Below are 26,773 nucleotides of genomic sequence, written 5' to 3'. Positions count from 1 at the left end.
AGCTGGATGGTCCCCCCAAGGGTCATTAGTCCAACCCCCTGCAATGCAGGAGGCTTCCTTGGCCAGTTTCCCTCCTGTTCCTTTCTTTGGCCACAGCTGGGCAGTGGAGCACAGGGTGAATCCCTGCCTGTCACCCCCAAGGTCCCACGTTCAAGACCATTTGCAGAGCACAGAGTTAATCTTTGGAACTCACTCCCCCAGGAGGCAGGGGTGGCCACCACCTCGGGTGGCTTTAAAAGGGAACTCCACCAATTCATGGAGGAGGGAAAGGCTCGTGATGGCTGCTAGTCACAATGGCTCCGGTTTGCCTGCCCTGTTGGAGGTGTTATGGCTCAAAATGACAGTTGTCCCTGCTCTCGGATCCTGCTTGTGGGCTTCGCACAGGAATCTGGCCACTGTCAGAGCAAGCTGCTGGACAGGGGCCACTGACCTGATCCAGCAGGCTTCCCTTACATCCTTATCTGCAGGCTTCCAGGCTTGATAAACAGCCCTGATTTAGCCTTGAACTGGGGGTCACGGGCAGTTTGGCGCTTTGGGCCATGTTCATTTGTACAAACATAAGGAGAGCCTGCCAGGTCAGGCCAAAGGCTCACCTCGTCCGGCACTCCGGACTGTGCCCAGTCAGATTCCTGCAGGAAGCCCACAAACGGGGCCTGGGAGCAAGAGCAAGTCTTGCGTCCCGGGGTTCCCAGCAACCGGCATCCAACCAACGGCCGAGGAAGAACATAAGCATTGTGGCTCCTAGCTCTTGGTAGACTTAACTTGCATGCATTTGTTTAATCCTCATTTAAAGCTGGGTGGCCGTCACTGGGTGGCCGTCACTGACTCCATAGGAATTTGGTCGGTCTCCCCGATTTCCTCAAAGCATGGGTCCCCCTTGCACATGGATATCCTTCCTGCGCATGTTGGAGCTGTGAGACACAGCCGCATGTGGAAGGGGGTGCGTGGTTGAGTTTACAGCAGGGCGGAGTTGCTTGCAATTATGCTGGTTCCCAAAATATCAGACCTGTTTTTCCAGGTGTACTTCATATGCTGAGATTCCCTGGAGATTCCCTATTTGAGTAGATCTCTTGTGACCAGTGAAAATCTAATCAGTGCCCGAAAGGCATTACAGCCAAAGGGGTCCTTATTGCTGATGCACCAAGGAGCTGAAGCTGGAGAAGAGGGAAGTCTCCTTGCTCGCCTGCCCTGATTGATTGATTGGTTGATTGATTGCTGCTACTTTTGCAAAGGCTCCAGGTCTGACTGTGTCATAGAGTTGGAAGTGACCCCCGAGGGTCATCTAGTCCAACCCCCTGCAATTTGTAGGAATCTCAGCTAAAGCATCCAAGACAGATGGCCATCCAACCTCTTCTTAAAAACCTCCAAGGAGGAAGAGTCCCAAGGGAGACTATTCCGCTGTCGAACAGCTCTTGCTCTCCTTGGGAATCTCCTTTCTTGTAACTTGAAGCCATTGTCTCTGTGGATTTGCCTGCAACCAGGAACTCTGAGGACTTGAATGAAGGAAGCTGTTCTTCAAGTCACCACAAAGAGAACCACTCTAGTTTAGCAGACACAATCTTGGATTTGGGGTTGGAACATCTCACTAACAAGCATTTTCCTTTTTCCTCTTCTTAGTGGACAGACCAGTCAGGGTTTACGCCGACGGAATATTTGACCTTTTCCACTCTGGGCATGCACGGGCCTTGATGCAGGCGAAAAACCTCTTCCCAAACACGTACCTGATTGTAGGGGGTAAGGCAGAGCTCCTTTGACTCCATAAACATTTTGGAGGAAAGCTACCTGGCTGGGGGAACCACGCATGATATGTAAGAAGCAGGTAGAGAGAAATTTTCCCTTCCTCTCTCATAACGCTAGAACTTGGTTAGATTTACCCAGGGATCTTGATTCGGCAGAAGATTCAGAGCAGACAAGAGAGAGTACTTTTTCCCCTGGAGGAAAAACATGGCCCAGAAGACAGCCAAGGAGGCTTGTCTAAAACGCAGGACCCCAGAAAGTGTTAAGTTGAAACTGATCGAATCCATAGCTGATCTGAATCACCTGTGCAACAAAAATGAACAAGTCAGTATGCGTTCCATTGCCATTTGAAATCAATTCAGATTTCATTCCATTAAAGTGTGTCCAATGCGAAAGTGGGCCCCTCTCTAAGTTGGCCATCATGGCAGTCGTGTGTTGGCTATATTGGCCTGTCTTTATACGCTGCTGCCTTTTGTCTGTTCCACCTGGCCAGATGTCACAAGGGAGGCTATTCCCTCACTGGGGTCCAGATGCCAGGCAAAGCTTCCTTCTTCCTTTTCCTGAGATACCGTCTTGACTTTGTAGCGTTTTAGCAAAATTTTATTGTGCAGTTAGCTCTCTGTACAGTTTATTTCTGAATGTTTATGCAGTTCTTGAAGTGATACATACTGCTATTCCAAAAAGTGCAATTCCTTGTATACAGTGGCTTGCGGAGATTTCTGAAAAAGCAAAACTCAGCCCTTTGTCCCAGGAATATTAAACGTAGAAGTGTTGGGGGGAGGGAAGGTGTTGATGGGAGCATGTGCACCTTGTTTCAGCCGGAGATGTAGTTTGAGGGGTTAAGCCAAAATCATAGAATCATAGAGTTGGAAGGGACCCTGAGAGTCATTTAGTCCAACCCCCTGCAATGCAGGAAACTCAGTTAAATCACCCAAGACAGATGGCCATCCAACCTCTGCTGGAGAACCTCCAAGGAAGGAGAGTCCACAACCTCCAGAGGAAATCCATTCCACTGCCAAACAGCCCTTACTGTCAGAATGTTCTTCTTCTTACAAGAATCTACTTTCTTGTAACTTTAATCCATTGGTTCAAGTCCCGTCCTCCAGAGGAGAGAACAAGCTTGCTTCATCTTCCACACGACAGCCCTTTAGATATTTGAAGGTGGCTATCATATCTCCTCTACATCTCCTCTTATCCAGGCTAAACGTACCCAGCTCCCTGGGAAGGTGCCATTTCCTGAATCAGACCTGTGGTCCATCTAACTCAATACTGTCTGCACTGATCGGCAGCGGCTCTGTGGGGTTTTCAGGCAGGGGGTCTCTCCCAGCCCTACCCGGAGATGTCAGGGCTTCACCCCAGAGCCTTCTGCATGCAGCACAGATGTCCCTGAGCTGCAGCCCTTTCCTAGATGGTGCTGTGACACCACGGGGTGTCCTAGGCGGGAGCTCCGGGGAGGAGGCGCCCCAACGAGGACGGGCAGGGTTGCTTAAGAGGCTCAGGGCTCATGTTCTCACCCCGTTGCTGTTTCCACGATTGCAGTCTGCAGCGACGAGCTGACGCACAACTTCAAGGGCTTCACGGTGATGAACGAGGCCGAGCGCTACGACGCCGTGCAGCACTGCCGCTACGTGGACGAGGTGGTGAGGAACGCCCCGTGGACCCTGACGCCCGAGTTTTTGGCTGAGCACAGGGTAAAAGAGCCTCTTTGAAAGGTGGTTTGGAGGGAAGGGGCCTGGGTCCCCTGGAGCTCTTCCAGTCCTTAGCCTTACGGCCAAGTGGGATTCTCGGAGCTGTGTCAAAAAGGGAGCCAGGCTCCAATCTTCCTGCCCTCTGATGGGGGCGCCCCAGTGGCAGCAGGGCTGAAAGGCCTTCCTTGCTCCATGTCTCTGTGCCAGTCACTGCTTGGCGCCCTCATCCACCGGTCGCTTTGGCCTCTCTTGTGCCTTCGGCGGGTTCTGCTGCTACCTCGTCTCTGCTGCCCAGACTCCGCTGTTTTGCTAACGGCTCTTGCTGTCCGATCCCACAGATCGACTTTGTTGCCCACGACGACATCCCCTATTCCTCTGCCGGCAGTGACGATGTCTACAAGCACATAAAAGAAGCAGGTGAGCTTGTGTCTCTGCGGCAGAACCACCCAGCCCTCCCGCCATCCCCTCTGGGCAGGCTTGGGGCTGGCTCCCCTCCAAGCCAGCGTTGTGCAGAACCTCTTCATTTCCCTACGTGCTTCTAGAACAGGCTTTCCCAATCGTGGGCAGGGATGATGGGAACTGTAGTCCAAAAGCAGCTGGAGACCCAAGTTTGGGAAACTGCTCTAGAGGATAGGACTGTCAGGGTCGGCTAGCCATGAGGTCAGAGGCAGCGATGCTTCTGAATACCAGTTGCTGGAAACCACAGGAGGGGAGGGTTGCTCTTGCGCTCAAATCCTGCTTCCAGGCTTCCCATAATGGGCATCTGTTTGGCCAATGCTGGACTAGATGGGCCATTGGAGAGCAGTGAATTCAGGTGGGAGGGGAACACAGTGGTTGGGAGCTGGGTAGCCCGAACCTGCTTCCTCCTCCTTTCCCTTCCTCCCCACCCAACGTCCCCAGTCTTTCTCATCATGCCAATTGCAAGCCTCCAAGAAAGGTACAGGGCCTTTCCAGATTGCATCATGTCGCCACGTGCACTGAGCCGCCTTGGGTCGACTGACTGCCCGCCAAACCCTCTCTCCATCTGCTTGCAGGAATGTTCGCACCGACTCAGAGAACCGAAGGGATTTCCACGTCGGATATCATCACTCGCATTGTCCGCGACTACGACGTCTACGCCCGGCGGAACCTGCAGAGAGGCTACACGGCTAAGGAGCTCAACGTCAGCTTCATCAACGTGAGTCCAGGGACCCTGTTCTCTGTGCACAGACTTCTTTGGGTCGCCTGGCTGCAAACGAAGGGAGGGTCCCATTTTCATGCAGGAAGCCCCAGGTTCAAACCCCCACCCCACCCCCACCTTATTAAACAGATCAGGTGGCAAGAGGACGAACATGGCCTTTCCGGAAGACCCCAAATCCCACGAAATCCAGATCTTGCCACCCAAAGAAACACATTTCTGCACCTGCTTTGAGTCTGTGACAGACCGAGGTGTTTTCTGCATGCAGAATTTGGCCCTTCTAAGGCTTCCGTTTTTCAGAGGATGCCACCAACTTAGCCCCCCCCCCCCCAATGCCGGCCTCTCTCTATTTTTTTGCAGGAGAAGAAGTACCACTTGCAAGAGCGGGTGGACAAAGTGAAGAAGAGGGTGAAGGACGTCGAGGAGAAGTCCAAGGAGTTTGTGCAGAAAGTGGAGGAAAAAAGCATCGACCTCATCCAGAAATGGGAAGAGAAGTCCCGCGAGTTCATTGGCAACTTCCTGGAGATGTTTGGCCCCGAAGGAGCTCTGGTAAGGAGGCAGCAGGGTCAGACGCCATCCGCTCCTCTGCCTAGTCTCAGGGCTTGCGTGCCCACGGGGTTGCCTCTGGCTATAAGCCCAGCTGCACTCTGCACGTGTGCCTGTGCCCTCTGGGCCAAACGCAGTTGCACTGAACAAAGACTGCACGTCCTATGTAGGACTTTAGACCCCAAGGCCACAGGTGGAGCCCCTCCTCTGCATCTGTAGCAGCCCAGGTTTGGTCTTTGGCATCTGAGGATTGAGCAGCATGGAGCAGCCCCTGGTGGGTGGGGCCAGGGGCAGAAGTGGGCAGGGCAACAGGTGTCACTCAAAGCCAGGACGTGTTCCACCCAGGCACAAAGGAGAACCATTGAGGGGGGGTGGCCTGAGGACTGGGGGTGTGGCTTGGCTGTCTTCAGCCTCTGGGACTGAGGCTCCCTGTCCGCCTGAGTTAGAAGGATCTCAGAGGGGAGGGTGGGAAGAGGCCCTGGTCAGCAACTGCCAAGTCAGAGCAGATCATACTGACCTGGTTGGGCCCCAGGTGAACCAACTCGATAAAGGGAGCTGGTGAGTTCTGGCAGGACATTCCTGCATTGCAGGGGGTTGGGCTGGATGACCCTTGGGGTCCCTGCCTTGCGCACTGAAAGTCCCAGGTCCAGTCCCCAACAGCCTCTCTAGCCAAAGGCCTCCTGCCTGAACCTCTGGAGAGCTGCAGCCAATACAGAGCCAGGTGAACTAATGGTCTGATGACTGGATAAGTGGCAGGGGGCAGGCCTGGAACCTGGAGCTGGTGCCATTCCTCTGCATGGGAAGGACCCAAACCCAGCAGGAGAACACCTGCCTTGCATGCAGAAGGCCCCAGGTGCAGCCCCCGCTAGCAGCGCCAGGTAGACTTGCCAGAGACCTCTTCTCTGAAACCCTGGAGAGCCACCGCGGCTAGTCAGTGTGCCAGCGTTTCTCAGACCGGGTCCTCATCCCTGACTGCTAGTTCCCGCTAGCTAGGGATGCTGGGAGTTGTAGTCCAGTAGAAATTGGAGTTCTTGGTAAAGTCCAGAAATAAACAGTAAATTGCAAGAACTCAGGCCAGAAGAAAAATGGATTTCAAATAAATCTTCACAAGGTTTTATTTGTGTGATGAGGTGTTCCAATAGGAGTCAATCCCAGTATTGAAGGCAGAGAAAGATAAATTCCAGTAAAAATCAGGACAAGGCCCTGTTTCGTTAGCAAAGATTCACAAACAGACTTAGTACACTCTGACCTGTGAATATTTGCTGACGAAGAATTGTTGAAACAGGGCCTTGTCCTGATTTTTACTGGAATTTATCTTTCTTTGCCTTCAATACTGGGATTGACTCCTATTGGAAGTCCTTGTGAAGATTTATTTGAAATCCATTTTTCTTCTGGCCTGAGTTCTTGCAATTTGCTGTTTATTTCAGGAGCTGTAGTCCAACAACACTGCTGAGCTAGGCGGACCAGTGGGTCTGATTCATAAGGCAGCTTCCTATTCTCCTTAATTTGCCAAGTCAAAAGATCCCAGGAGGTGCGAGTTTTGCGGCAGGTTTCTGAACAGCGCTCTGCCTTTTCTCCCCAGAAGCACATGTTGAAAGAGGGCAAGGGGCGTATGCTGCAGGCCATCAGCCCCAAGCAGAGCCCCAGCAGCAGCCCCACCCACGACCGCTCCCCCTCCCCTTCCTTCCGCTGGCCCTTCACTGCCCGGACGCCCCCCTCGTCTCCAGCCAACGTCCCCAGGAACAAGTCGGCGGTGGCCTACGACATCAGCGAGGACGAGGAGGACTAGAGACCCTGGACCCCGCGGGGATTTCTGCAAATGCTGCTTCCTTGATGAGTCCCGCCTCCAGGCATGAAGAGAACCGCTGATGATGAGCTCCAGAGAGCGAGCGTCTCTCCCCCACCCCGCCGCCGCCCGAGGGCTGGGTCTGCCATGGCAGCCCACCCAGGCGGCATCCTCCTCCTCTCTCGCTGAGGACTAGTGCCTTGGGGAGTGGGGCGCATTGTTGCGTTTGAACGCCTTCCCCACTTCCCCTTTCATTGGTTATTTGCTGTCTTGTTTCTTGGGCAAAACGGGGGGAAGGTGGCTCTTATTTTAAAGCAGGTGTATTCCTTTTAAACTTTTTGCCGGCCCGAGCCATTCGTGGAAATGAGCGCTTTGGTTGGCAGGGGAATTATGGGGCTGGCAGAGCCGGGAGGCCGCCCTCTGGGCGAACATCGTTGCCTGCCTGTCCCCAAGTCCCAGGGTGCCCCCTGCCTCCTCACAGGCTGTCTCCAGTTCAAGGCCCACGAGGCCCTTGAGCCAGTGTGAAGTCGAGGCAGCGCAGGAAGCGGTTACAGTAGAAAATCTGTAAAGAGAGAGAAAGGGAGGTGGTTGGCTGGCTGTGGAGTTTCAAGATGCTTTTGGGGGTGCCGGAGCGGCAGTTGGTCAACTTGCAAGTCCTTCTGTTCCCCCAAGTTGCTGGTCCTCAAGAAGATAAGGGGGAGAGGCTGTGCAGGGGGGGGGGGGGAGAGAGCATGTCTGCAGATTCCCACTGAAACCGCAGTGAGGTGGTTGGGTCGTCTGCTCAGCCGCCTTTTCCTGGTTCTGGCGCACACAATAATAAAAGAAAAACTTCAGTTCGCTTCCCAAACGGGCAAAGTTGGCTTAAAGTTCCTGTGGATGCGCAGCGGGAGTAGCAAACACCCCCCCCCAAAAGGCTTCAAAGGCAAGTTGCTTGCTGCCAAATTGGAGGAGAGCATCAGGGTAGCATTGTGCGACCCTCAGGTGGAACGTACGTTGCATTGCAAAGCCAGAGCAGGGCTGAATGGGTGGCACTCGTTCCGTAGCGTCCGGAAAAGCAGCCCCGATTCTCCCCATTCTGAGACTTCTTGTTGGGCAGCAAAAACAAGAAAACTTGGGAACCTGTTAAAAGCTTAAATTTTTATCCCTTTTGCGTGTTGTGCTTTAAGCAAAGGTTTGTGACCCCTTTCCTGGCGCCGGGTGTTTGGTCTTTGTTGACGTACCCATCTCTTCTCAAAACCTCCCGGCCTAACCCTAACCCCCTCCTGCCTCCCAGCTTCTCAAGTGCACCATGCAGCTCTGTCTGATCCTGCAACTCTGCTCTCCTGCCGCCTGCCTGCGTCCGTGTCATAAATGCCGAGTGGTCAGGGCTTTGCTGCCCACCCCCCACCCCTCCATGGGGAAGAGGGGAACAGCCCCATTGTGCAACTATGGCTGAGTATGCGTTCTGTGCTCCCAGGAAAGCCCAGCAGCAGCAGCACAGACCTAGCTCAGAGGGTGCGCCACACTCGTGATGTCACCTCCAAATCTTCTGGGTGTTTGAGTGCAAGTCCTGCCAACTCTCAGCTCTCAGTAAGGTGCAAATTAATATCACGCAAAACAGCTGCTCTTTCGGTGAACTGCCCGATGTCTGGGGTTGCTCTTCCTGTTGGCTTTTGTTGTTAACTGTGTAATAAATGTTCAGAGTTAACTGTCCGCTCCGCATGGATTTTCCCTGCTTCTGATGTTCCCCTGTCAAGAACGATGCCAGCTGTCCCTTGACCACGGTCAACTGCACGTCCGGGTTATTTCATGAGCTAATGTTTTTCTTAAGCGATCGTCTCCTTGTAGGAAAACCAGCTTGTGAAATGTCTCAGGGGGCAGAATTATTTGTGCTTTGAGAATACGGAGGCGGCAGACAGCCTCTGCCCACGCTCTGTGAGCTGAGCGGGACACCTTCAAGGCATCCTGGTGCCCACACATTTTCTGACATGAAGATTGTCCTGGTGTTGGCCAGATTGCCACTGTGGTGGTCAGTCTGGGCCGTACACTGTTCAGGGTTTTTGGTGGGAGCTCACAAAGCAGAAAGCACCATGCTCTCTCTTCCCTGTGAGTTTCTCCTGCAGTCTTAAAATCCGAGGGAGAACGCATTTCTGTTCCTCAGCCTGCCTTCCCATTCCACAGGGAGAGGGGAGAGTCCTGGGAAAGCTCAATTGCCCCATTTTAACTCTTCAAAAATGTGTTCAGTTGGATTGTTTTGAGACACACTTCTGAACATTTGCACACTGTATAAAATTGATCCACAGGCGCAGGAAGTGGAGTTGCCGCAAGGCAGATTTCGCTTCCATATTATTCACGCGGTAAAATGTGCTTCTGAACGTTTCCCCAGTGCCGTACAATTACCATGGTACACATGACCTCAGGATAATTTGTGTCTTTTCTTTTGAGGGAGCTCTTCCAAAAGGTCATTTTGCCATGAAAACGGTGTGGGGGGGGGGGAACAGCACCTCTGGGTGGTTCTTTTGCCCCAGAAATTGTCTCCCAAACGGGCTCATCTTGAGACTGCTTTGGGAACAGGAGTGTCAGCGGCCCTAAAGGAATGGCACTTGTGGAGCCAGCCATTCCGAAATGATACTTGGAAAGGTCACTACAGAAGCAGATAAATTTGTTGGGTGGCTTTTTAAAAAACGGCGGGATTTGGGGTGCTGGAATAGTGACTGCTACATTTTGCATTATACCAGTGCTCCCTCTCTCCAAGGTGTAGATTTGTAGAGTAACGGTAGCATTGAAAGATCGCCTTTTGTGTGCTTGACTCTGTTTGGGGCCCTTTTCAAAAGAAGCCCAAAGGCCAGTAACTTAACAGTACTTCGGCCCTGCAAAATTACTGTACAAAAGTGGGTTTTGGTTAGGGACGTGCACAAATCTTGCACACCTGTAGTTGGAAGTGATGGCCCCCCTACACAGGTGTTGCTACACAATGTAGGCTCTTCATATAACAACCTGCTTGCAGCATTTGTGCAGATTTATTTAGTCATGCGTGAAGTGGAACCCTGTTGCCTCTGAATGAACTCACCTGGGCACTGTGTGATGCACCCCTTTTAGCAATATTTGGAGATTTCCATACTTCCCAGAGTCAGAGGGAGAAAATAGGCAAGGGTTATTAACTTCTTTGCATCCAGAAGCAAATTGTTTCCCAGGTCCACCACATGCATTTAGCCAGAAATTGCATTTCCTTCCTTTGCAGCTGAACAGGTGGTGGAAATGTAAATGAACTCTTCTACCCATACAGCTGGACTCATTAGTCATATAACTATTTAGTCCTCAACACAGGGTTTTTTAAAAAATGGGTCGTAATTGAGGAGGAATTCCTACACAGGGCAAGCTCAGACCACCCCAAATTCCCACCCAGAGCAGAGTTCTTATGCTCTGGCCGATGGCAGTATTGTTAGGAGTCCCATAATGGATTTGAAAAGCCACATGGTGGTACTTCACATATGCTAGCGGGGCATCGTGGGATCCAAACCATGTTGGAGCAGCTTTCATGCCACTCCAGTTAACACCCAAACTAACCTTTCGTTGGCCATGCGAGAGTTGCAGAATTGAGGCACCTTCTGACAGCCGTCCACCCTGAAATACCAACACTGAAGCATCTTGTACATTTGACCACTTGAAAAACGGGCCTTGTGAAACTCCCTTCTTGCATTGTAGGGCCTCGGTGGCACATAATTTCTGTTCCCTATTACAGCTGCTGCATTTTCTTAAAAGCCATATGAGATTTGGTCCTATCACTGCATTGCTGCAGGATTTCTAGCCAAGTTCAGGCTGCCTAAGGCTGCCCAGTTCAGGCCTTTTAGACCAGCGCAATTCCTCAGTAACCGCCCTGCATCGTAAAGTTTTGTCTAGACTACCCTCTCTTGCTTCAGAGAGGAGCAAACATGTCTGTAGTAGAAACAGTTACCAGTTTTTTAGCACTAATAAAAAAGAAGAATTAAGGGGTGTTTTTTTAGTTTCCCCAACCTTCCTTGCTCGTTGGCTTAGTGAAGACCTGGCCGATCTCTAAGGATCCAGGTTTTGACACTAGACGGTTTGAGCTGCATGATGCAGTGGTCAAGATTTCCTATGCTGGACAAAAGCCATTCATTGATGTCCTTTACAGGGAAGCTGGCGTACAAATGTCCAAACAGAAATCTTTTGACTGGTTGCCTCAATAGAGTTCTCTGTAGCCACAGAGACTGGTGGTGGCGGCGGACTTTTCTCTCCTAGCCATGCCTCTTTCAATCAGTGTTAAGTTTCCTGTCTCTGAATTTCAACCACCTGGTTCTGCTGTAAGCTGGATGGGGGTTTGTTTTGTGGGTTCGTCCTTTTTTCTTCAACTTCTGCGTTTAGCCAAATAAATGTCATTTTACCCAAAATGCTTTCGGGTTGTCTTTAATGTTTAAAAAATCAGCTTTAATCTCCCTGCTTCCTTGTAGTCTGTTGTGCCAAGCTCTCATCTCACAATCCATGCAAGATTTGCACAGGTCCCGCCACGGGTCCCCATAGCGTTGGGTCACGAGGGCTGGGAGGACCACAAAGCTCTCAAATGGGAGATTCCTGCATTGCAGGGGGTTGGACTAGATGACCCTCAGGGTCCCATCCAACTCTATGATTCCGTGACTCCAAAAGGCACACCGTAACAGGATCACCTGTCCAGAAAAACAGCAGTGCGGAGAATCCAAAAAAGGGGTTCTAATCTCACAGGTGTCTCCGAAAATTTTTACACAGCACTCGGGAAGACAAAAGAACTAATGCCAGTGTACTGGAAGAAGCAAAGATCGCCAGTGTCGAAGCGATGATTCTTCAACATCAACCTCGTTGGACTGGTCATGTTGTACGGATGTCTTCCAAAGGAACTACTGTACAGTGGTGCCCCGCTAGACGAATTTAATTTGTTCTGTGAGTCAATTCGTTTTGTGAAAAAATCGTCTAGCGAATCCCATAGGAATGCATTGAATTTTTTTTAATATTTTTTTGCCCATAGGAATGCATTAATTGAATTTCAATGCATTCCTATGGGAAACCGCAATTTGCTAGATGAATTTTTCACAAAACGGATTTGTCTAGCGAGGCAACCTCCGCTCGAAAAATCTCTTATGTTAAGCGAAACATTCGTCTTACAGGGCATTCGTCTAGCGAGGCCCCACTGGACTCTGTTTCCAACGCAAGAATGGAAAGTGAAATACCGGTGGACAACAGAAGAGGTTTAAAGACTGTCTCAAGGCAAATCTTTTAAAATGCAACATAAGCACCGATAACTGGGAAACACTGGCCTGCGAGCGCTCCAACTGGACTTCAAAGGTCTGGACTTTGAAGACACTCGAACTCAGAATGCAAGGGAGAAACGTGCTAAGAGGAAGGCACACTTTGCAAACCCCGGAAACCTATGTCCCTACTGTGGAAGGACGTGTGGATCCAGAATTGGCCTCCACAGTCCCCTTATGGACTCACTTTTAAAGCCTTGTTCATGGAAAACAATCTTACTCGGCTTCAAGGAATCGCCGAAGAAGAAGACAACGCGCTGGGATTGCTTTTCATAGTAGGAGTGGGCTAGGGATTAATAACCGATTCAGCATAAAATAGATTTATTCCATGTGCCCCAGGCACTTTGGACCATAGCTGCACATATTGCAGTTGTCCTGAAGTCATTCTTGTACAAAGGGGCATGTGTCCAAGGCGGAATCGGTCCTTTGCCTCGTCCCTTCCCCCTGCAAGGAAGGCCACATGTCGCCGTTCTTCTTGAGATCCCAGAGCAAATGCTGGCATTTGAGGGTTGGGGGCCTCTGATAGCCCTGCTGGGCACTCCTGTTCCTAGGCAGCCGAGAGACCGATTCCTGCTTTGCTCTCTGGCAAACCTCCGGCCGGGCAACAGCCTGGCTTGTCGTCCGGCTTCCTGTAGTACATCCTGGTCAGCACAGCCAGGACGAAGGTTTCCAGGACCAGGAGCTGTGCGTGCATCACTGCAAGCAAAGATAGAGGAGAATGAGTCCGGGCCTTTTCCCGGGGGAAAGTCACTGGCTTCTCCACTTCCCACAAATGCAGCCTTTGCCAACCCGGTGCCATCCAGATGTTTTCGACTACAGCCCCAGTCATCCCGGCTGCAGGATGCCAGGGCAGATGCCTGGCATTAAAAGAGAAGGCAACTGCTCACTCTAGTGGCAGAGAGTTCCGCAGGAATGTGCTGAATAATACTAAAGGCTAGGTTTCTTTGTCCCGGAGCAGCAGCAGCAGCAGCAGCAAGGCCCTTAGAATCATAGAATTGTAGAGTTGGAAGGGACCTCCGGAGGTCATCCAGTCCAACCCCCTGCAATGCAGGAATCTCAACCAACCTTTTGCCATCTGACCACTGCTTAAAAAACCTCCAATGAAAGAGAGTCCATCGCCTTCCGAGGGAGTCCTTTCCGCTGCGGAATGGCTCTTAACCGTCCTAAAGTTCTTCCTGATGCTTAGTTGGAATCTCCTTTCTCGTAACTTAAGGCCATGGGTTTGAGTCCTACCCTCCGGAGCAAGTGAAACCAAGCTTGCTCCCTCTTCCGTGGAGCAGCCCTAGAGATACTTGTAGGCAGCTATCCTTAACCACTTCCCAATTTTCTTCCTCAAGGGCCACTGCCACCACCCCACAACACACCCTCAGGGCACCTCCTTTCTTTTTGACACCCCCCCCAAAAAACACACATCAGGTTTCCACTCACTCTGGGACCGCACTTTGGAGGAGAAGGGTGGGGAGCAGGCGATCTGGCCGCCATTGCCCAGGATGCTGAAGATGGAGGGCTGCAGCGCCGTCAGGATGAGGAGGACCTGAAAACAAGAGTTGTTTCATTCTGTGAACCGCACTGACATCTTCAGATGAAGAGCGATATGCAAATTTCAATAACAACAACAAGCACTGGTATTGGCGTTATATTTATTAATACCCTGCTTTGCTTTTTTTTTAACTCAAGTGGCTTACACAAATTAAAATGACACAGACACAATGCAGAAGGCTAAAAGCACATTAAAAAATAATGGTTAATTGCACTATAATAGAATTTAAAAGTATTTTAAAAGTACAAATGGTACACAAAGCCAGACAACAAAAGTTAAAAACAGAAATTGGGTAACTATTGTGGAGATGTGTCTTCTTAATTGCCTACATAAGCCTGGCGAAATAAAAAAGTTTGCAGCAGGCATTTAAAAGTTGAAACAGGAGGTGGCGGCTGAATTTCTAGTGGCAGTGAGTTCCACAGGACTGGTCTGATGACACTAAAGGCTCAGTTTCTCCTTGTTATCAACGGAGCCTCACCAACTCGACCAGACACTGCAGATTATCTGAGTGATTGAGCTGGGATGTAAGAGTTCATATATACTGACATATATACTGGACCCAAGTTGTTCATGACTTTCTAAATTAATGCAAGGACCTTGAACCTGAGAGGAGAGAGAGAGAGCCGAGGTTACCTGGAAGCAGGCGAACTTCCAGCCCATGTTCTGCTCCGACAAGTGGGCTTTGGCTTGCCGAAAGAGGACCGCGTTTGCCCACAGAGCAAATAAGGTTGACACTCCCAGGGCAGTGTTGATCCACAGAGCCACGCTTGTGGCTGATATCTAGAAGGCAAGAAGGCGAGAACATAAGAGGAGCTGGCTGCGTCAGGCCAGGGGCCCAACTACTCCAGCACCCGGTTCTCAAAGTGGCCAACCAGGTGCTTGTTGGAAATCCTCAAGCAGAATTCGAACACAGGGACAACACTCCCCTCCTGTGGTTTCCAGCAAATGGCATTAATCGGCTGTGGGGATGGAGCAGAGCCATCCTGGTTAGTAGCCACTGGTCGTTTTATCCTCCATGAATTGATCTTTTCCTCATTTGAAGTTGGTGGCCATCACTGCCTCCTGTGGCAGGGAGTTCCATAGTTGAACTACATGCTGCCAGAAGAAGTCCTTCCTTTAATCTGTCCTGCATCTCCCAACCTTCCTTGGATGTCCACGACTTCCAGTATTATGAGAGAGAGAGGAGGGGGACTATTCTCTACCCACTATCTCCAGGCCAAGCATCATTTCATAAACTTCTTATCATGTCACCTGTTCCTCGCATTTCTCAAAACTGAAAAGTTCCAAAGGGAGTGTGAAATGCAGGCGTTGTGGAATCTGCTGCTACATGAAGTGGCGTAAAGGTAAAGGGATCCCTGACCATTAGGTCCAGTTGTGGATGACTCTGGGGTTGTGGTGCTCATCTCGCTTTACTGGCCGAGGGAACCGGCGTACAGCTTCCAGGTCATGTGGCCAGCATGACTAAGCCGCTTCTGGCAAACCAGAGCAGTGCACAGAAACGCTGTTTACCTTCCTGCTGTAGCGGTACCTATTTATCTACTTGCACTTTGAGGTGCTTTCGAACTGCTAAGTTGGCAGGAGCTGGGACCGAGCAACGGGAGCTCACCCCGTCGTGGGGATTCGAACCGCCAACCTTCTGATCGGTAAGCCCTAGGCTCAGTGGTTTAACCCACAGCGCCACCTGCGTCCCTACATGAAGTGGCTTAGATGGCTTTAAAGGTAAAGGTAAAGGGACCCCTGACCATTAGGTCCAGTCGTGACCGACTCTGGGGTTGCGCGCTCATCTCGCATTATTGGCCAAGGGAGCCGGCGTTTGTCCGCAGACACCTTCCGGGTCATGTGGCCAGCATGACTAAGCCACTTCTGGCGAACCAGAGCAGCACACGGAAACACCGTTTACCTTCCCGCCGGAGCGGTCCCTATTTATCTACTTGCACTTTGATGTGCTTTCAAACTGCTAGGTTGGCAGGAGCTGGGACCGAGCAACGGGAGCTCACCCCGTTGCAGGGATTCGAACTGCCGACCTTCTGATCAGCAAGCCCTAGGCTCTGTGGTTTAACCACAGCGCCACCTGCGCCCTTTAAAAGGAGGATAATATGTTTATGTATGCGACAACAGTCGCACGGATGCTTCTAGCTCAGAGGTGGAAGGAAGAAACAACCCCGGCCAAAGAAGAATGGCAAACCAAGTTGATGGACTATTCTGAAATGGCAAAATTAACTGGGAAACTCAGAAACCAAGAGGACAAGAACTTTAAAAAAGAATGGGGAAAGTTTACAATTTATTTACAAGACCATTGTAAGCAGGTTAAAACATTAGCAGGATTTAAACCACACTTGTATATTAACGGAAAGTATGGATAATTTGGAAGGATAAAATTTGGATAGTATTGATATGCAGTTGTAAATCTTGCAAATCAACGACAGATTGTCATTTAACTGCCATATGGCTGAGTGGAACCTCCATGTGCAGGGAGAGTATATCACCATGTGAGAGAGGTGGGAGAGGGCTGTTTTGCCTTTGTGCCTTCCTCTTGGGCTTCCCAGAGTTGTCTAGCTGGTGAGCTGGGAAGCAGGATGGTGCACTCAGTGGAAATTCGTGGCCTGATCCAGGTGGCACCACAGCCGGGTGAACAGAGGGAGATCCGCTGCTGGGTGTGAGCGTGTGCCTGGCCGCACCTCAGGAGAAGTTTCATAGGCACATGAGGGAGAAGGGGTGGGTGTATCAAGCAACAATTCCTGCACCGTGCCCGTGTTGGGCTGGAGGACCTCAAGGGTTCCCTTCCGACTCCAGCTAAATTTTGGAGGGCAAGGCGGCTGCAGGTGCTGTGACTTACATCAGAGGTGTCGTACAGGCCCTCCGTGGTCAGAACAAGCCCCACAAAGATGGCAGCTCCCTTGAGGAAGGCGTACTGGAAACTCCCCAACATGATCAGCTTCAGCTTTCGCCTGCGGTTAAGAGAGAGGAGGAAAAAGGAGGAGACAGGTGTTTGTGCCCAGGAAAGGCCCACGTCTCGGACAAAGCTCAAGTAACCTTTCAACTGTGTTGGAAGAGGCAAGAGGGATTCCTCCCTCTCCCCAAACCCCGAAACAACACTGGGGAGAGGGCTGTGTAGCTCAGTGGGTAGAGCATACTTTGTGCTTTTTATATTGTAATTGTATGTTGTGGCGGGAGGACCAACAGCAGGTGGCGCCAGAGCCCAAGGGCACCCAGACTGGTTGCAAAGGAGGAGGCAGGCAGGTGTGGGGATCGTGGCTGCTGCTGGATCAGGCCAAAAGCCCCCATCAGTGGGAACCTGGGAGCCTTCCACTCACTTGGTCATAGTGATGCGAGGGCAGCAGGGGCAGCAGCAGCAGCAGGGCCCCGTGCTGATCACCATCGGGGTGTCCTTCAAGGCCTTGAGCACAGCCTCCGTGCCCCCAAACCCTTCCACCATGATCAGCATCAGCAGGTAGAAGCAGACGGCGAAATACCTGGAAGAGGAACAGGGAAAGCCATGCTAATAATTGCATTTATTGCTCCGTTTATTTGTTGTTTAGTCGTTTAGACGTGTCCGACTCTTCGTGACCCCATGGACCATAGCACGCCAGGCACTCCTGTCTTGCACTGCCTCCCGCAGTTTGGTCAAACTCATGTTCGTAGCTTCGAGAACACTGTCCAACCATCTCGTCCTCTGTCGTCCCCTTCTCCTAGTGCCCTCAATCTTTCCCAACATCAGGGTCTTTTCCAAGGATTCTTCTCTTCTCATGAGGTGGCCAAAGTATTGGAGCCTCAGCTTCACGATCTGTCCTTCCAGGGAGCACTCAGGGCTGATTTCCTTAAGAATGGATAGGTTTGATCTTCTTGCAGTCCATGGGACTCTCAAGAGTCTCCTCCGTTTATATAATTGGTTAAAAGCAGAAAGCAATTTTTAAAGAAAGGCAAAAGGGGGGGAATGGAAAAACGCTGTTATGAGTTTGCGGGGTCAGTCTGGATGATACCCAGGGGACCCCCTTGCAAACCTGGGATCATCCTGTATTGGTGAGGTTAGAAAATACAAGGGGAAGCTTGCCAAACTAGTTCCTTTGTCAAGGGAACGGCTTTGGCAGCTAGTTAAATACCGCAAGCGGGCACAGCCAAGATGCCCTGTGCCATAGAACCAAATGGGTGGGCCTCGAAGGACAGCTGCCTCACCTGGCTGCTAGGAAGGAAGTAGAACAGCAGCTGGCTGGAAGCAGGAGACACAGAGACCTGCATGCTGTGGGCTGGACTTTGGGCTTTCTCCGGAAACCGAACAGAGAAGCAAGATCCGTTCGAGTGTTGATGCTGTGAGGCCCTGCATTGTACTCGCAGGTTGTGTATACGTGCCAATAAAGGCATATATCCCAAGGGCAGCACAGTCTTCCTTCATTGCAAGGGAACGGAAACCCAGGTAAGTGAACCCCTAGTGTCTCTCTCCGCTTGGAGATTGGGGCATTACCAAACATAAAACTCAATCCAAAAACCCATAGAACAGACACAGTAAAACAGCAAAAAACACTTTCGGTGCAAACAGTATCACCCAGCCAGTCATGTCAAATGCCTGGGAGACGATAAAAAGTTTCAGCAAAGGATGTTAAGGACGGGGCCATTGTTTTGGCCTGCCACCATCCAGTGGAATACAAATTTTGTCAAATAGAAATTTGGGCAGAATGGGAGGGTCTCCCCGGGGAGGTACTCACGCGCCAATGGCCATCTCCACCACAGTCATGGAGCGGGGAACCCAGAGCCCAAAGCAGCAGAACACCGAGACCACCTGGCAGAGAAAGGGAGGCAAGGCTAAGAATGCAAAAAAAGGAGCAGCAATTGGATCCAGACCCAAGGGGTACAGGGGGCGCTGCATCCTGCTCTCACTGCCAGCAAAGGGAAGCCTGGAAGCAGCTGCTCCCCACTCATCGAATCATAGAGTTGGAAGGGACCCCCAGGGGTCATCTAGTTCAACCCCCTGTAATGCAGGAATCACAGCTGAAGAATCCCCCACCCAGCCTCTGCTCAAAAACCCACAACCCAGGAGACCCTCCCTGCCTGCTGTCTGTCTCACCAGAGTGGTGCATGCTCTATTTATCTCCCACTTGGACTACTGCAATGCGCTCTGCGTGGGGCTGCCTTTGAAGGTGACCCGGAAACTACAACTAATCCAGAATGCGGCAGCTAGACTGGTGACTGGGAGCGGCCGCCGAGACCATATAACACCGATCCTGAAATACCTACATTGGCTCCCAGTACATTTCTGGGCACAATTCAAAGTGTTGGTGCTGACCTTTAAAGCCCTAAATGGCCTTGGCCCAGTAGACCTGAAGGAGTGTTTCCACCCCCATCGTCCAGCCCAGACACTGAGGTCCAGCGCTGAGGGCCTTCTGGCGGTTCCCTCACTGAGAGATGTACGGTTACAGGGAACCAGGCAGAGGGCCTTCTCGATAGTGGCACCCACCCTGTGGAACGCCCTCCCATCAGATGTCAAGGAAATAAACAACTATCTGACTTTTAGAAGACATCTGAAGGCAGCCCTGTTTAGGGAAGTTTTAAATGTTTGATCTTTTATCGTGTTTTTAATGTTTTCTGGGGAGCCGCCCAGATATGATGATGATGATGATGATGATGATGATGATGATTTTCCAAGGTACCACTAATTTCGGTCCAGGATCTCCCCAGCACCAAGGGCAGCCCCATGGATAGTAATTGCAGTAGTCTAGAAGGGGGTTTACCAGAGACAGGTAACCGAGGGATCGGCACTTACGGTGGGCGCAGAGCTGCTCCAGATGAGAGTTTTCATCTTGACGAAGCAGCGGACCTTCCTAGAGAGATACAGGGCGTCTTCCACGAAGATGATGACAGACAGCAGCGTGAGGAAGGTCGCCATGGCAGTGATGGCAAGGTCCACGAGGTTCTGCTCTGAAAGGAACAGTGAGCCAATGTTTCTGGGAGCTCTTAAGAAACATCTCCCTGAAGTCGGTAGAGCATGAGACTCAGGGTCATGGGTTCGAGCATCATGTTGAGCAACAGAGTCCTGCATTGCATTGCAGGGGGTTGGACTAGATGACCCCCCCCGTGGTCCCTTCCAGTTCTATAGTTTTAACTGGGAGCTGCTGGTCAACGCATTCCGCTCGCCAACCCCTCCTCCCACGTTGCCCTTCCCCCACACTGGACCACCCCCTTTCCATTCTACCCACCCTCTCACGGATCTCCACAAGCCCCTCCTTTCTGACCCCCAAGCCCCACCCACTTTTAAAGGGTGCGGGAAGGCGATTCACACATCAGCTTCTTAAACTGCTCTGTGAAGCCCCTCTCCACTGACTTAAAATTCTGGGCGAGGGGAGGCACTATGCAAAGGGGCCCCCTCCTTCTGATGGAGACGTGTTTGACAAAGGGAAAGACTTGCTAAAACTCCCCCAAACTCTGCTCCACAGACCATCTGGGCCAGGTGCAAGTTCCTCACATTGCACAAACACAGCGTGACGACATCCTACATTTTTATGTATATAGGAGGAAATCAGCTCCCAGCTGCACTAGTCCTTATGGATAGGCATACACCTGCCATGCAGCAATTCCAGGATATTTAGCTGAGATTCCTGCATTGCAGGGGATTGGACTAGATGACCTCTGGGTCCCTTCCAACTCTACGGTTCTATGACTGTCACCTCCACCGTAGTAAAATCCCCCCCCCCACAATTGTAGTCACTTGCCATTTACAAGTTTCTTTCTGCAAATATCCCCCGCTTCTGGCCCATTAGGTAGTAGACCCTTCCTGGCACCATAATTCTTTCCAGAGTTGGGTCCTGGGAGGATCAGGACCCAACCATGAAGAAGTCTGGGGAGGCCACGTCGCCCTGGCCCCGAGGCCTGGCCCTCTGACAGGAGAGGGGGGCATTGGTGGGGCAACTGTGTGTGGCCTGGGAGTGGCACAGAATGCGGGTTAAGTTCCGATCATGTCCAGTTAAAAAACAGAGGTCGGTAACCTCGGGCCGTGGGCCAAATGCAACCCTGCAAGCTTCTCTGTCTGCCTGTCAACATGCTTCCCAGTCTCCACCTCCTCCCAGGCCACATCAGAGAGGTGTGAGCATCTCTAGGAGCCTCTGACCTTATGGAAGTGTGAGTGGCACTTGTCACTCTTGTTTCTCTCTGGCTCTGCCCACTTCTGTCATGCGGTCCCCATAAAATCGTTCCAGGATCCAAGTGGCAAAAGGGCCCCCTCTGACCATCTGAGCCTCTAGGGATGCTTCTGCCTTTGCAGGTAAAGAAGTTGACTCTTTGACAGACCTGAAGGCTCCTGAAAACCACACTAGGGCCGTCCATCACAGGAAGGTAGGAAGCTGCCTTTTATGGAGGCAGACCGTTGCTCCATCTAGCTCAATACTGTCTGCACTAGCTGGCAGTGTCTTTCCTAGGTGTCAGGGAGATGACATCTGGAGATGACAAAAATTAAACCTGGGAGATGCTTCTCCACTAAGCTACAACCCTACTCTTAAAAACAGAACAAGATTCCAGTCCTCATTGTTCTGAGCTCCCTTATACCAACTCAGACCATTGGGTCCAGCTAGCTCAGTACTGTCTACACTGACTGGCAGCAGCGCTCTAATATTTCAGCCCTGCCTGCAGGTGCTGCCAGTGGAGATTGAACCTGAGACCTTCTGCAGGCACCTCAAGTGGTCTGCCACTTGCCTCCTCTGCACCCCCACAATTTCCGATCCTCTGGCTCCACAAGGAGGCAGGTGACTCTCCACCAGATGGTTCTGCAAGACGCTTTGCCGCAAAGACCCTTTGTAGGTTCAAACCCCTCCAGCTTTGCCAACTTACGCTGCAGCAGCTGCAGGGCGGTCGGTGGGTGGGAGAAGCAGGCGACCGGGACGCTGAAATTGTGGATCAGCAGGTGGATCAGTTCAGGGGCGAACCTGTGATGGAGATGAAAGAACCCCCCTCTTCCTGTGAGATATGGGGCTTTGAAAGCTCTGCTCCTCTCCAACAAGCCCCAGAGCAGCACTGAGATGCCTTTGCCAGGTAATGTTCAGAGGCTGGTTCATTACTTCCCACCCAACTAGATGGTGTCCAAATAAACAAAACAAAAAAAGTGATATTATCATTTTTATGCACTCTGTGCATGCACAGCATTGCTCTTGCTTCATTATTCAAGTAGCGTGAATGAGTGAAGAGGGGAAATTCCATTCTGGGTGTCATTAGGAAAGCAAATGAAAGCAAAACTGCCGATAACATAACACTGTTATACAAATCTAGGGTGGAATACTGTGTACAGTTCTGGTCGCCTCAGCCCAAAAATGATATTATTGGGTTGGAAAAGGTTCAGAAAAGCGCCACCAAAATATTCAGGGGCACGGAGGAACTCGCCATGCAGCATTTGGGACTTTTCAGTTTTGAGAAATGTGAGGGACAGGTGACATATTAGGAGTTTATGAAATGATACCTGGCATACCGAAAGTGGGTAGAGAATGATTATTTTTCTCCCTCTCTCATAATACTAGAACTTGTGGACATCCAAGGAAGCTGAATGTTGGGAGATTGAGGACAGATAAAATGAAGTCCTTCTTTATGCAGCACATAGTTAAACTGTGGAACTCCCTGCCACAGGAGGGAATGAGGGCCACCAACTTAGATGGCTTTAAGGGAGGATTAGATGGATTTATGGAGGGGGGAGTTATTGGGGGCGACTAGCCCTGCCTTGCCTCCGCAGTCGGGACCGCTTTAAACAGAGGGACAAAAATTATGGGCACACCGGTTTGCTTTTCAGTCTGAGAGCAGCAACCTTCCCCGATTCAATTTGTCCTGATTTATCTCGTGCTTCTTTCAGTATCTCGGAAAGATTACAAGGTTTTAGACACATAGGAAACTATCCTTGAAAAGATTTAGCTGATGAGCTGGCCAACAATTTGTCAGAGACAGATGATTCATGGGCTACAAATTCAGTTGCTGGTTGACAGACCTACCGTAGCAGTTACTTCAGAAGCCTGTGTACAGACCCCTCTCAAATGAGACTTTCCTTGCCCCCCATCCTTGACCAATGCACCTCAAAACATCATCATGGATGGAATAACCATACCCTCCAATATTTCTCCGATGAAAATAGGGACATCCTAAATAATAATAATAATCATCATCATCATCATCATCATCATACTCCACCCATCGGACTGGATTGCCCCAGCTTTTCTGGGCAGCTTCCAGCATATATAAAAACCTAATACAACATTGAACATTAAAAAAAAAACAGGGCTGCCTTCAAGTGTCTTCTAAAGGTAGTATAATTCCTTATCTCCTTAGCTTGGGGGTCGCACAAGTCCATACCCTCCAACATTTCTCTGATGAAAACAGACGTCCTAAGGAAAAGCAGGACATGCCAGGATCAAATCAGAAACCAGGCAGCTTCTGTAAATACAGGACTGACCCTGGAAAATAGGGACACTTGGAGGGTCTGGAACCCAACCCCTCTCAGCCAAAAGTGGCTCCACATAGAACAAGGTCCCTGGTTCTTACCGAGGGTCTTCCACGAGCTCCAAAGACTCCATGGTTGGTTCCTTCCTTATGGGCAGTTTCCTCCGGGGGGTCCCTTCAATCCTGCATCAGGCAAGCAGCCGACTCCTTCTGATCCCAAGCCCCAGCATAGCCTCTCCCCCGGCGGCTGTGTTTGCAAAGGAAGGTCAGAGTCCCGCTGCTCAAGGCTGCTGGGAGGGCTGGGGAGGCCCTTTTTGACTGACTCACACCCCTTTTTCTCCTCTGGTTCTTCCCTGGCATTTGTACGCCAGCAAGTTCATTGACAGAGAGGCCACGGCACCAGCAAACATGCCGCTCCGGGGTTAATGACCCAGGAAGGGGCAACGGAGAGCGAAAGGCATGTCCAGCGTCACACAGGCACCATGCCAAGGAAACCACATTTCCACAGGAGGGGCATCTCTCTCTCTGCTGGCCTTAGATTCCCTGTGTCAAACCATATGCCAAGTCATGCCTTGGCCAGGACAAGGAATGAAGGGCTTCTTCATGCAGCGCATTGTTAGACTACAACAGGCAGTTTACTTGGGTGGCTTTAAAAGAGGATTAGTCAAACTCATGGAGGACGAGAGGGCTATTAGTGGCAACTAGCCAGCATGGCCGTGCTCTGCCTACACAGCCAGAGGCAGCGATGCTTCTGAATGCCACTTGCTGGAAGCCACAGGAGCTGAGATCCAGCTCCCCAGTTTCCTACTGTACAGCCCCTGCGAGAACAGGATGCTGGACTAGATGGGCCATTGGCCTGATCCAGCAGGCTCTTTGTATGTTCTTATTTCAATCTTGCCAAAATATTCTCTTCTGTTCTCCTTGCCGTATCTCAGCTCAGCTAGCCAATAACGTCTTGCCAAGGTGCTGAATTTGAGGGCTTCCTCTTACACTCTGCCACTGAGCTATGGAAACTCCTTCGGCAATTGTCATAACTCATTCTGGCTTCGAAGGCCTGATCCTCCTCCGTTGCTTTGCTTTGCTTTGCTTTGCTTTGCTTTGCTTTGCTTTCCCTTCTCCTCCCCTTCTCCTTGTGTATCTTAGTAATTTGTAAGCTTGGTGGCAAGACCGCCCCACCCCACCCCCACCCCGTTTTTTATTGATGTCAGCTGCTTCGAGAGCCAATAATTGTATTTTATGGTTTGCACTGGAATTGTTTGATTGCTGTAAGGAAACGACTCCAAGGTCACCTGTAGCAGAAAGCTATTTGGAAATTCGGGACACTGCACGGCAAAGTGAGAAGCAGTGATGCCTTTCGTGAAGGTCCCGGCATTTTCGCGGCAATTGGAGGCTCTGCCTTTATGGGAAACCCGCAGGCAGGATCCGAGCACAAGAGCAACTCTCCCCTCCTGTGGTTTCCAGCCCACCGGCATTCAGGAGCGTCGAGTCATCCTGGCTAGTAGCCAGCAATAGCCCTCTCCTCCTCCATGAATTTGTCCGACCCTCTTTTAAAACCATCCAGGTTAGTGGCTATCACTGCCTTTTGGGGAAGTGAGTCCCACAGTTGGTGAGCTAGCCATTGGGGGCCGAGCGGACCTGGCAGGTTCAATGGCAAACTGACAAAGCACGCCCCCAAAGTCAACCCCAAATGGAAATGCTTTTGGAGAAGCAACAGCTGGTATGTGGGAATCCGATCCCTCCCACGGTGGCCAGCCAAGAATTAGCTAAACAAGAAGAGTTCTTACCAAGTCTTTTATTCAATATTCACAGAGAGAGGCTTTGAAAAGTGCCTCTGTTGCAGTGATGGCGTTGCTCCGAGTAAAGCCCCCACCCCTTCTGTCTCTCCTATTACACGTCATCCCTACGTTGGCTGATCTGTGCCATCTGCCTCTGAGCTTTCTGTTCTACTCCTTTCCATGCCCGTTGGGTTCTGGGAGAAGAGGGGTCAGGAATGATTTCTAAGGACACTGAGTCTGTCAGCTGTCTCTCCCCTGGTGATTCTTCTTCCTCCTGCTCATCTCCCAACATTTCCCAGCTTCTCCCCTCTGCAGCCTCTGAACTATGACCTTCGGCAAACCACTGTTGTAAATCTATACTGTCTCCCTCTTCTCTGGGAAGTGCTTTATTTGTCATGAATAAATGTAACCCCATCCCCCAATGGTGGTCTTAGGGTGAGTCTTGTACGGAGCGCTCCTCAATGAGGGCTGCCTCCGAAAATCCACCTGAGAAGCAGGTCTCAACTCCCAGCATCCTTTGCACCTTGGGCCCATTAAAGGACTTCTTCCGCCACCATGGCGACATTCCACAACAGCGGAGACCCCTCCGCTTCTGTCCTCGATCTCCTTTGCCACATCACAACATCGCCCTGGCAACAGACCAAGGGGGGTTCCATCCAGCGACTGGGCCCTGCGACTGCTCCAACAGCTTTCCCTGGCTCTTCCCCTAGAGACATGGGGTCTGCCCAAGATGGATGCCAATCTCTCACTTCCAGCCTCTTTGCTTCTTTCCACTTCAGCACCCTGATAGGCCTCAGCTGCCTCTTCTTTACATTCCCGTAAGTATGGAGGCAGATCCGGGTTGCCCGAGTCAAGGAGCAGCAGTTGGAAATGCCGCTTGGCTTGGAAATGCCGTGGGCCGGATCCTGAAGGCCATTGGGCAGGGCCATCTTAGGGTAGGGCAGCAGAGGTAAGGGACGTGAGAAGAGGGCTGCTGGATCAGACCCAAAGGGTCAGGTGGTCTCACTAGATCCCAACAAATGGTCTACATAGAGGTGCTATGTAATACCTGTTCTGCACTTGTAAGAAATATCTTAGTTCCTATAATCTGGAGCAGCAGAAGACAAGCTTCCTCCATCTCCCAGGGGGCAGCCCTTTAGATCAGGGGTTGGCATTTTTTTTAGCCTCAGACCTTGTGGCGGGCCAGAGAAGCGCCACCGCTGCTTCTGCTTCTCGTCGGTAGGCAGAGCAAGCTCGTCCGCTCCACTCTCTGGCCCACAGGAGCACCAAGGTGGCGGCGGCAGAGGGAAGATGAGCAACACGAAAGGGCTGGCTCCGGAGAGGAGCTGCTTAAAATGGTGCTCACCCAGCTCAGCCCAGCCCCCTTCCTCCTCTAGGCAGGGCGGGGAGAAGCTAGGAGGAGGGAGGGAGGAGGCGCCACTGTGGTGTGTGTGAGGGGGGGGTAATGGAATGGCTCGGGGGAGGGAATGGCGCAGCCCGAATGAACAGAATCCCCATGCCGATCCACGGACAATCCGTGGGCCAGATCCTGAAGGCCATTGGGCCTTAGTTTGCTGACCCCTGCTTTAGATATTTGAAGATGGCTATCCTATCTTCAAATATTAGGTTAGGGACCCAGGTGGCGCTGTGGTTAAACCACTGGGCCTAGGGCTTGCTGACCAGAAGGTCGGCGGTTCGAATCCCTGTGACGGGGTGAGCTCCCGTTGCTCGGTCCCAGCTCCTGCCAACCTAGCAGTTTGAAAGCACATCAAAATGCAAGTAGATAAATAGGAACCGCTACAGCGGGAAGGTAAACGGCGTTTCCATGTGCTGCTCTGGTTTGCCAGAAGGGGCTTTGTCATGCTGGCCA

The 26,773-nt window shown here is 51.2% G+C and overlaps 3 protein-coding genes across 7 annotated transcripts in view; 2 read left to right on the top strand and 1 right to left on the bottom strand.

The window, feature by feature from the left end:
* The window catches only part of PCYT1A (phosphate cytidylyltransferase 1A, choline), a 31,475-nt gene extending 20,153 nt beyond the window's left edge, over positions 1–11,322 (top strand). For all 4 annotated transcript variants that reach the window (XM_060274271.2, XM_035133242.3, XM_035133243.3 and 1 more), the window contains exons 4-9: positions 1,618–1,734; positions 3,277–3,428; positions 3,764–3,842; positions 4,460–4,602; positions 4,963–5,151; positions 6,731–11,322. In XM_060274271.2, coding sequence (XP_060130254.2) covers positions 1,618–1,734; positions 3,277–3,428; positions 3,764–3,842; positions 4,460–4,602; positions 4,963–5,151; positions 6,731–6,937 — 887 coding nt within the window. In that variant the 3' untranslated portion in view covers positions 6,938–11,322. The remainder of the gene's footprint in view (positions 1–1,617; positions 1,735–3,276; positions 3,429–3,763; positions 3,843–4,459; positions 4,603–4,962; positions 5,152–6,730) is intronic.
* A 1,192-nt stretch (positions 11,323–12,514) lies between these two features.
* On the bottom strand, positions 12,515–23,606 carry SLC51A (solute carrier family 51 member A). 2 transcript variants are annotated; one of them, XM_088669325.1, is made up of 9 exons: positions 23,252–23,606; positions 21,563–21,657; positions 19,506–19,655; positions 18,451–18,524; positions 17,065–17,223; positions 16,587–16,698; positions 14,384–14,530; positions 13,639–13,744; positions 12,515–12,906 (listed from the first exon to the last, which is right to left on the bottom strand). In XM_088669325.1, the coding sequence occupies exons 3-9, from the start codon at positions 19,626–19,628 to the stop codon at positions 12,758–12,760; spliced, it is 870 nt and encodes a 289-aa protein (XP_088525451.1). In that variant the 5' UTR covers positions 19,629–19,655; positions 21,563–21,657; positions 23,252–23,606; the 3' UTR covers positions 12,515–12,757. The 2 variants fall into 2 exon arrangements, with proteins under 2 accessions (XP_088525451.1, XP_034989885.1); XM_035133994.3 differs by having other exon boundaries at positions 19,506–19,660; positions 23,252–23,591.
* A 2,032-nt stretch (positions 23,607–25,638) lies between these two features.
* The window catches only part of ZDHHC19 (zDHHC palmitoyltransferase 19), a 15,275-nt gene continuing 14,140 nt past the window's right edge, over positions 25,639–26,773 (top strand). The window contains exon 1 of the mRNA XM_088669323.1: positions 25,639–25,742. Coding sequence (XP_088525449.1) covers positions 25,639–25,742 — 104 coding nt within the window. The remainder of the gene's footprint in view (positions 25,743–26,773) is intronic.

The sequence above is a fragment of the Zootoca vivipara genome, chromosome 5, assembly GCF_965207765.1.
Source record: "Zootoca vivipara chromosome 5, rZooViv2.hap1.1, whole genome shotgun sequence".
Lineage (NCBI taxonomy): Eukaryota > Metazoa > Chordata > Lepidosauria > Squamata > Lacertidae > Zootoca > Zootoca vivipara.
The sequence above is the reverse complement of the archived record's forward strand: the minus strand, read 5'-3'. Positions and strand labels throughout refer to the sequence as shown.

Bases quoted from the DNA above. Each gene is read 5' to 3' on its own strand.
- SLC51A (XM_035133994.3), bottom strand. From the start codon at position 23,283: ATGGAGTCTTTGGAGCTCGTGGAAGACCCTCG. The intron at 21,658-23,251 runs GTAAGAACCAGG...TCTCCATCACAG, and splicing joins GAGCTCGTGGAAGACCCTCG to GTTCGCCCCTGAACTGATCC. The intron at 12,907-13,638 runs GTGAGTGGAAAC...CTTTGCTTGCAG, and splicing joins CTCCAAAGTGCGGTCCCAGA to TGATGCACGCACAGCTCCTG.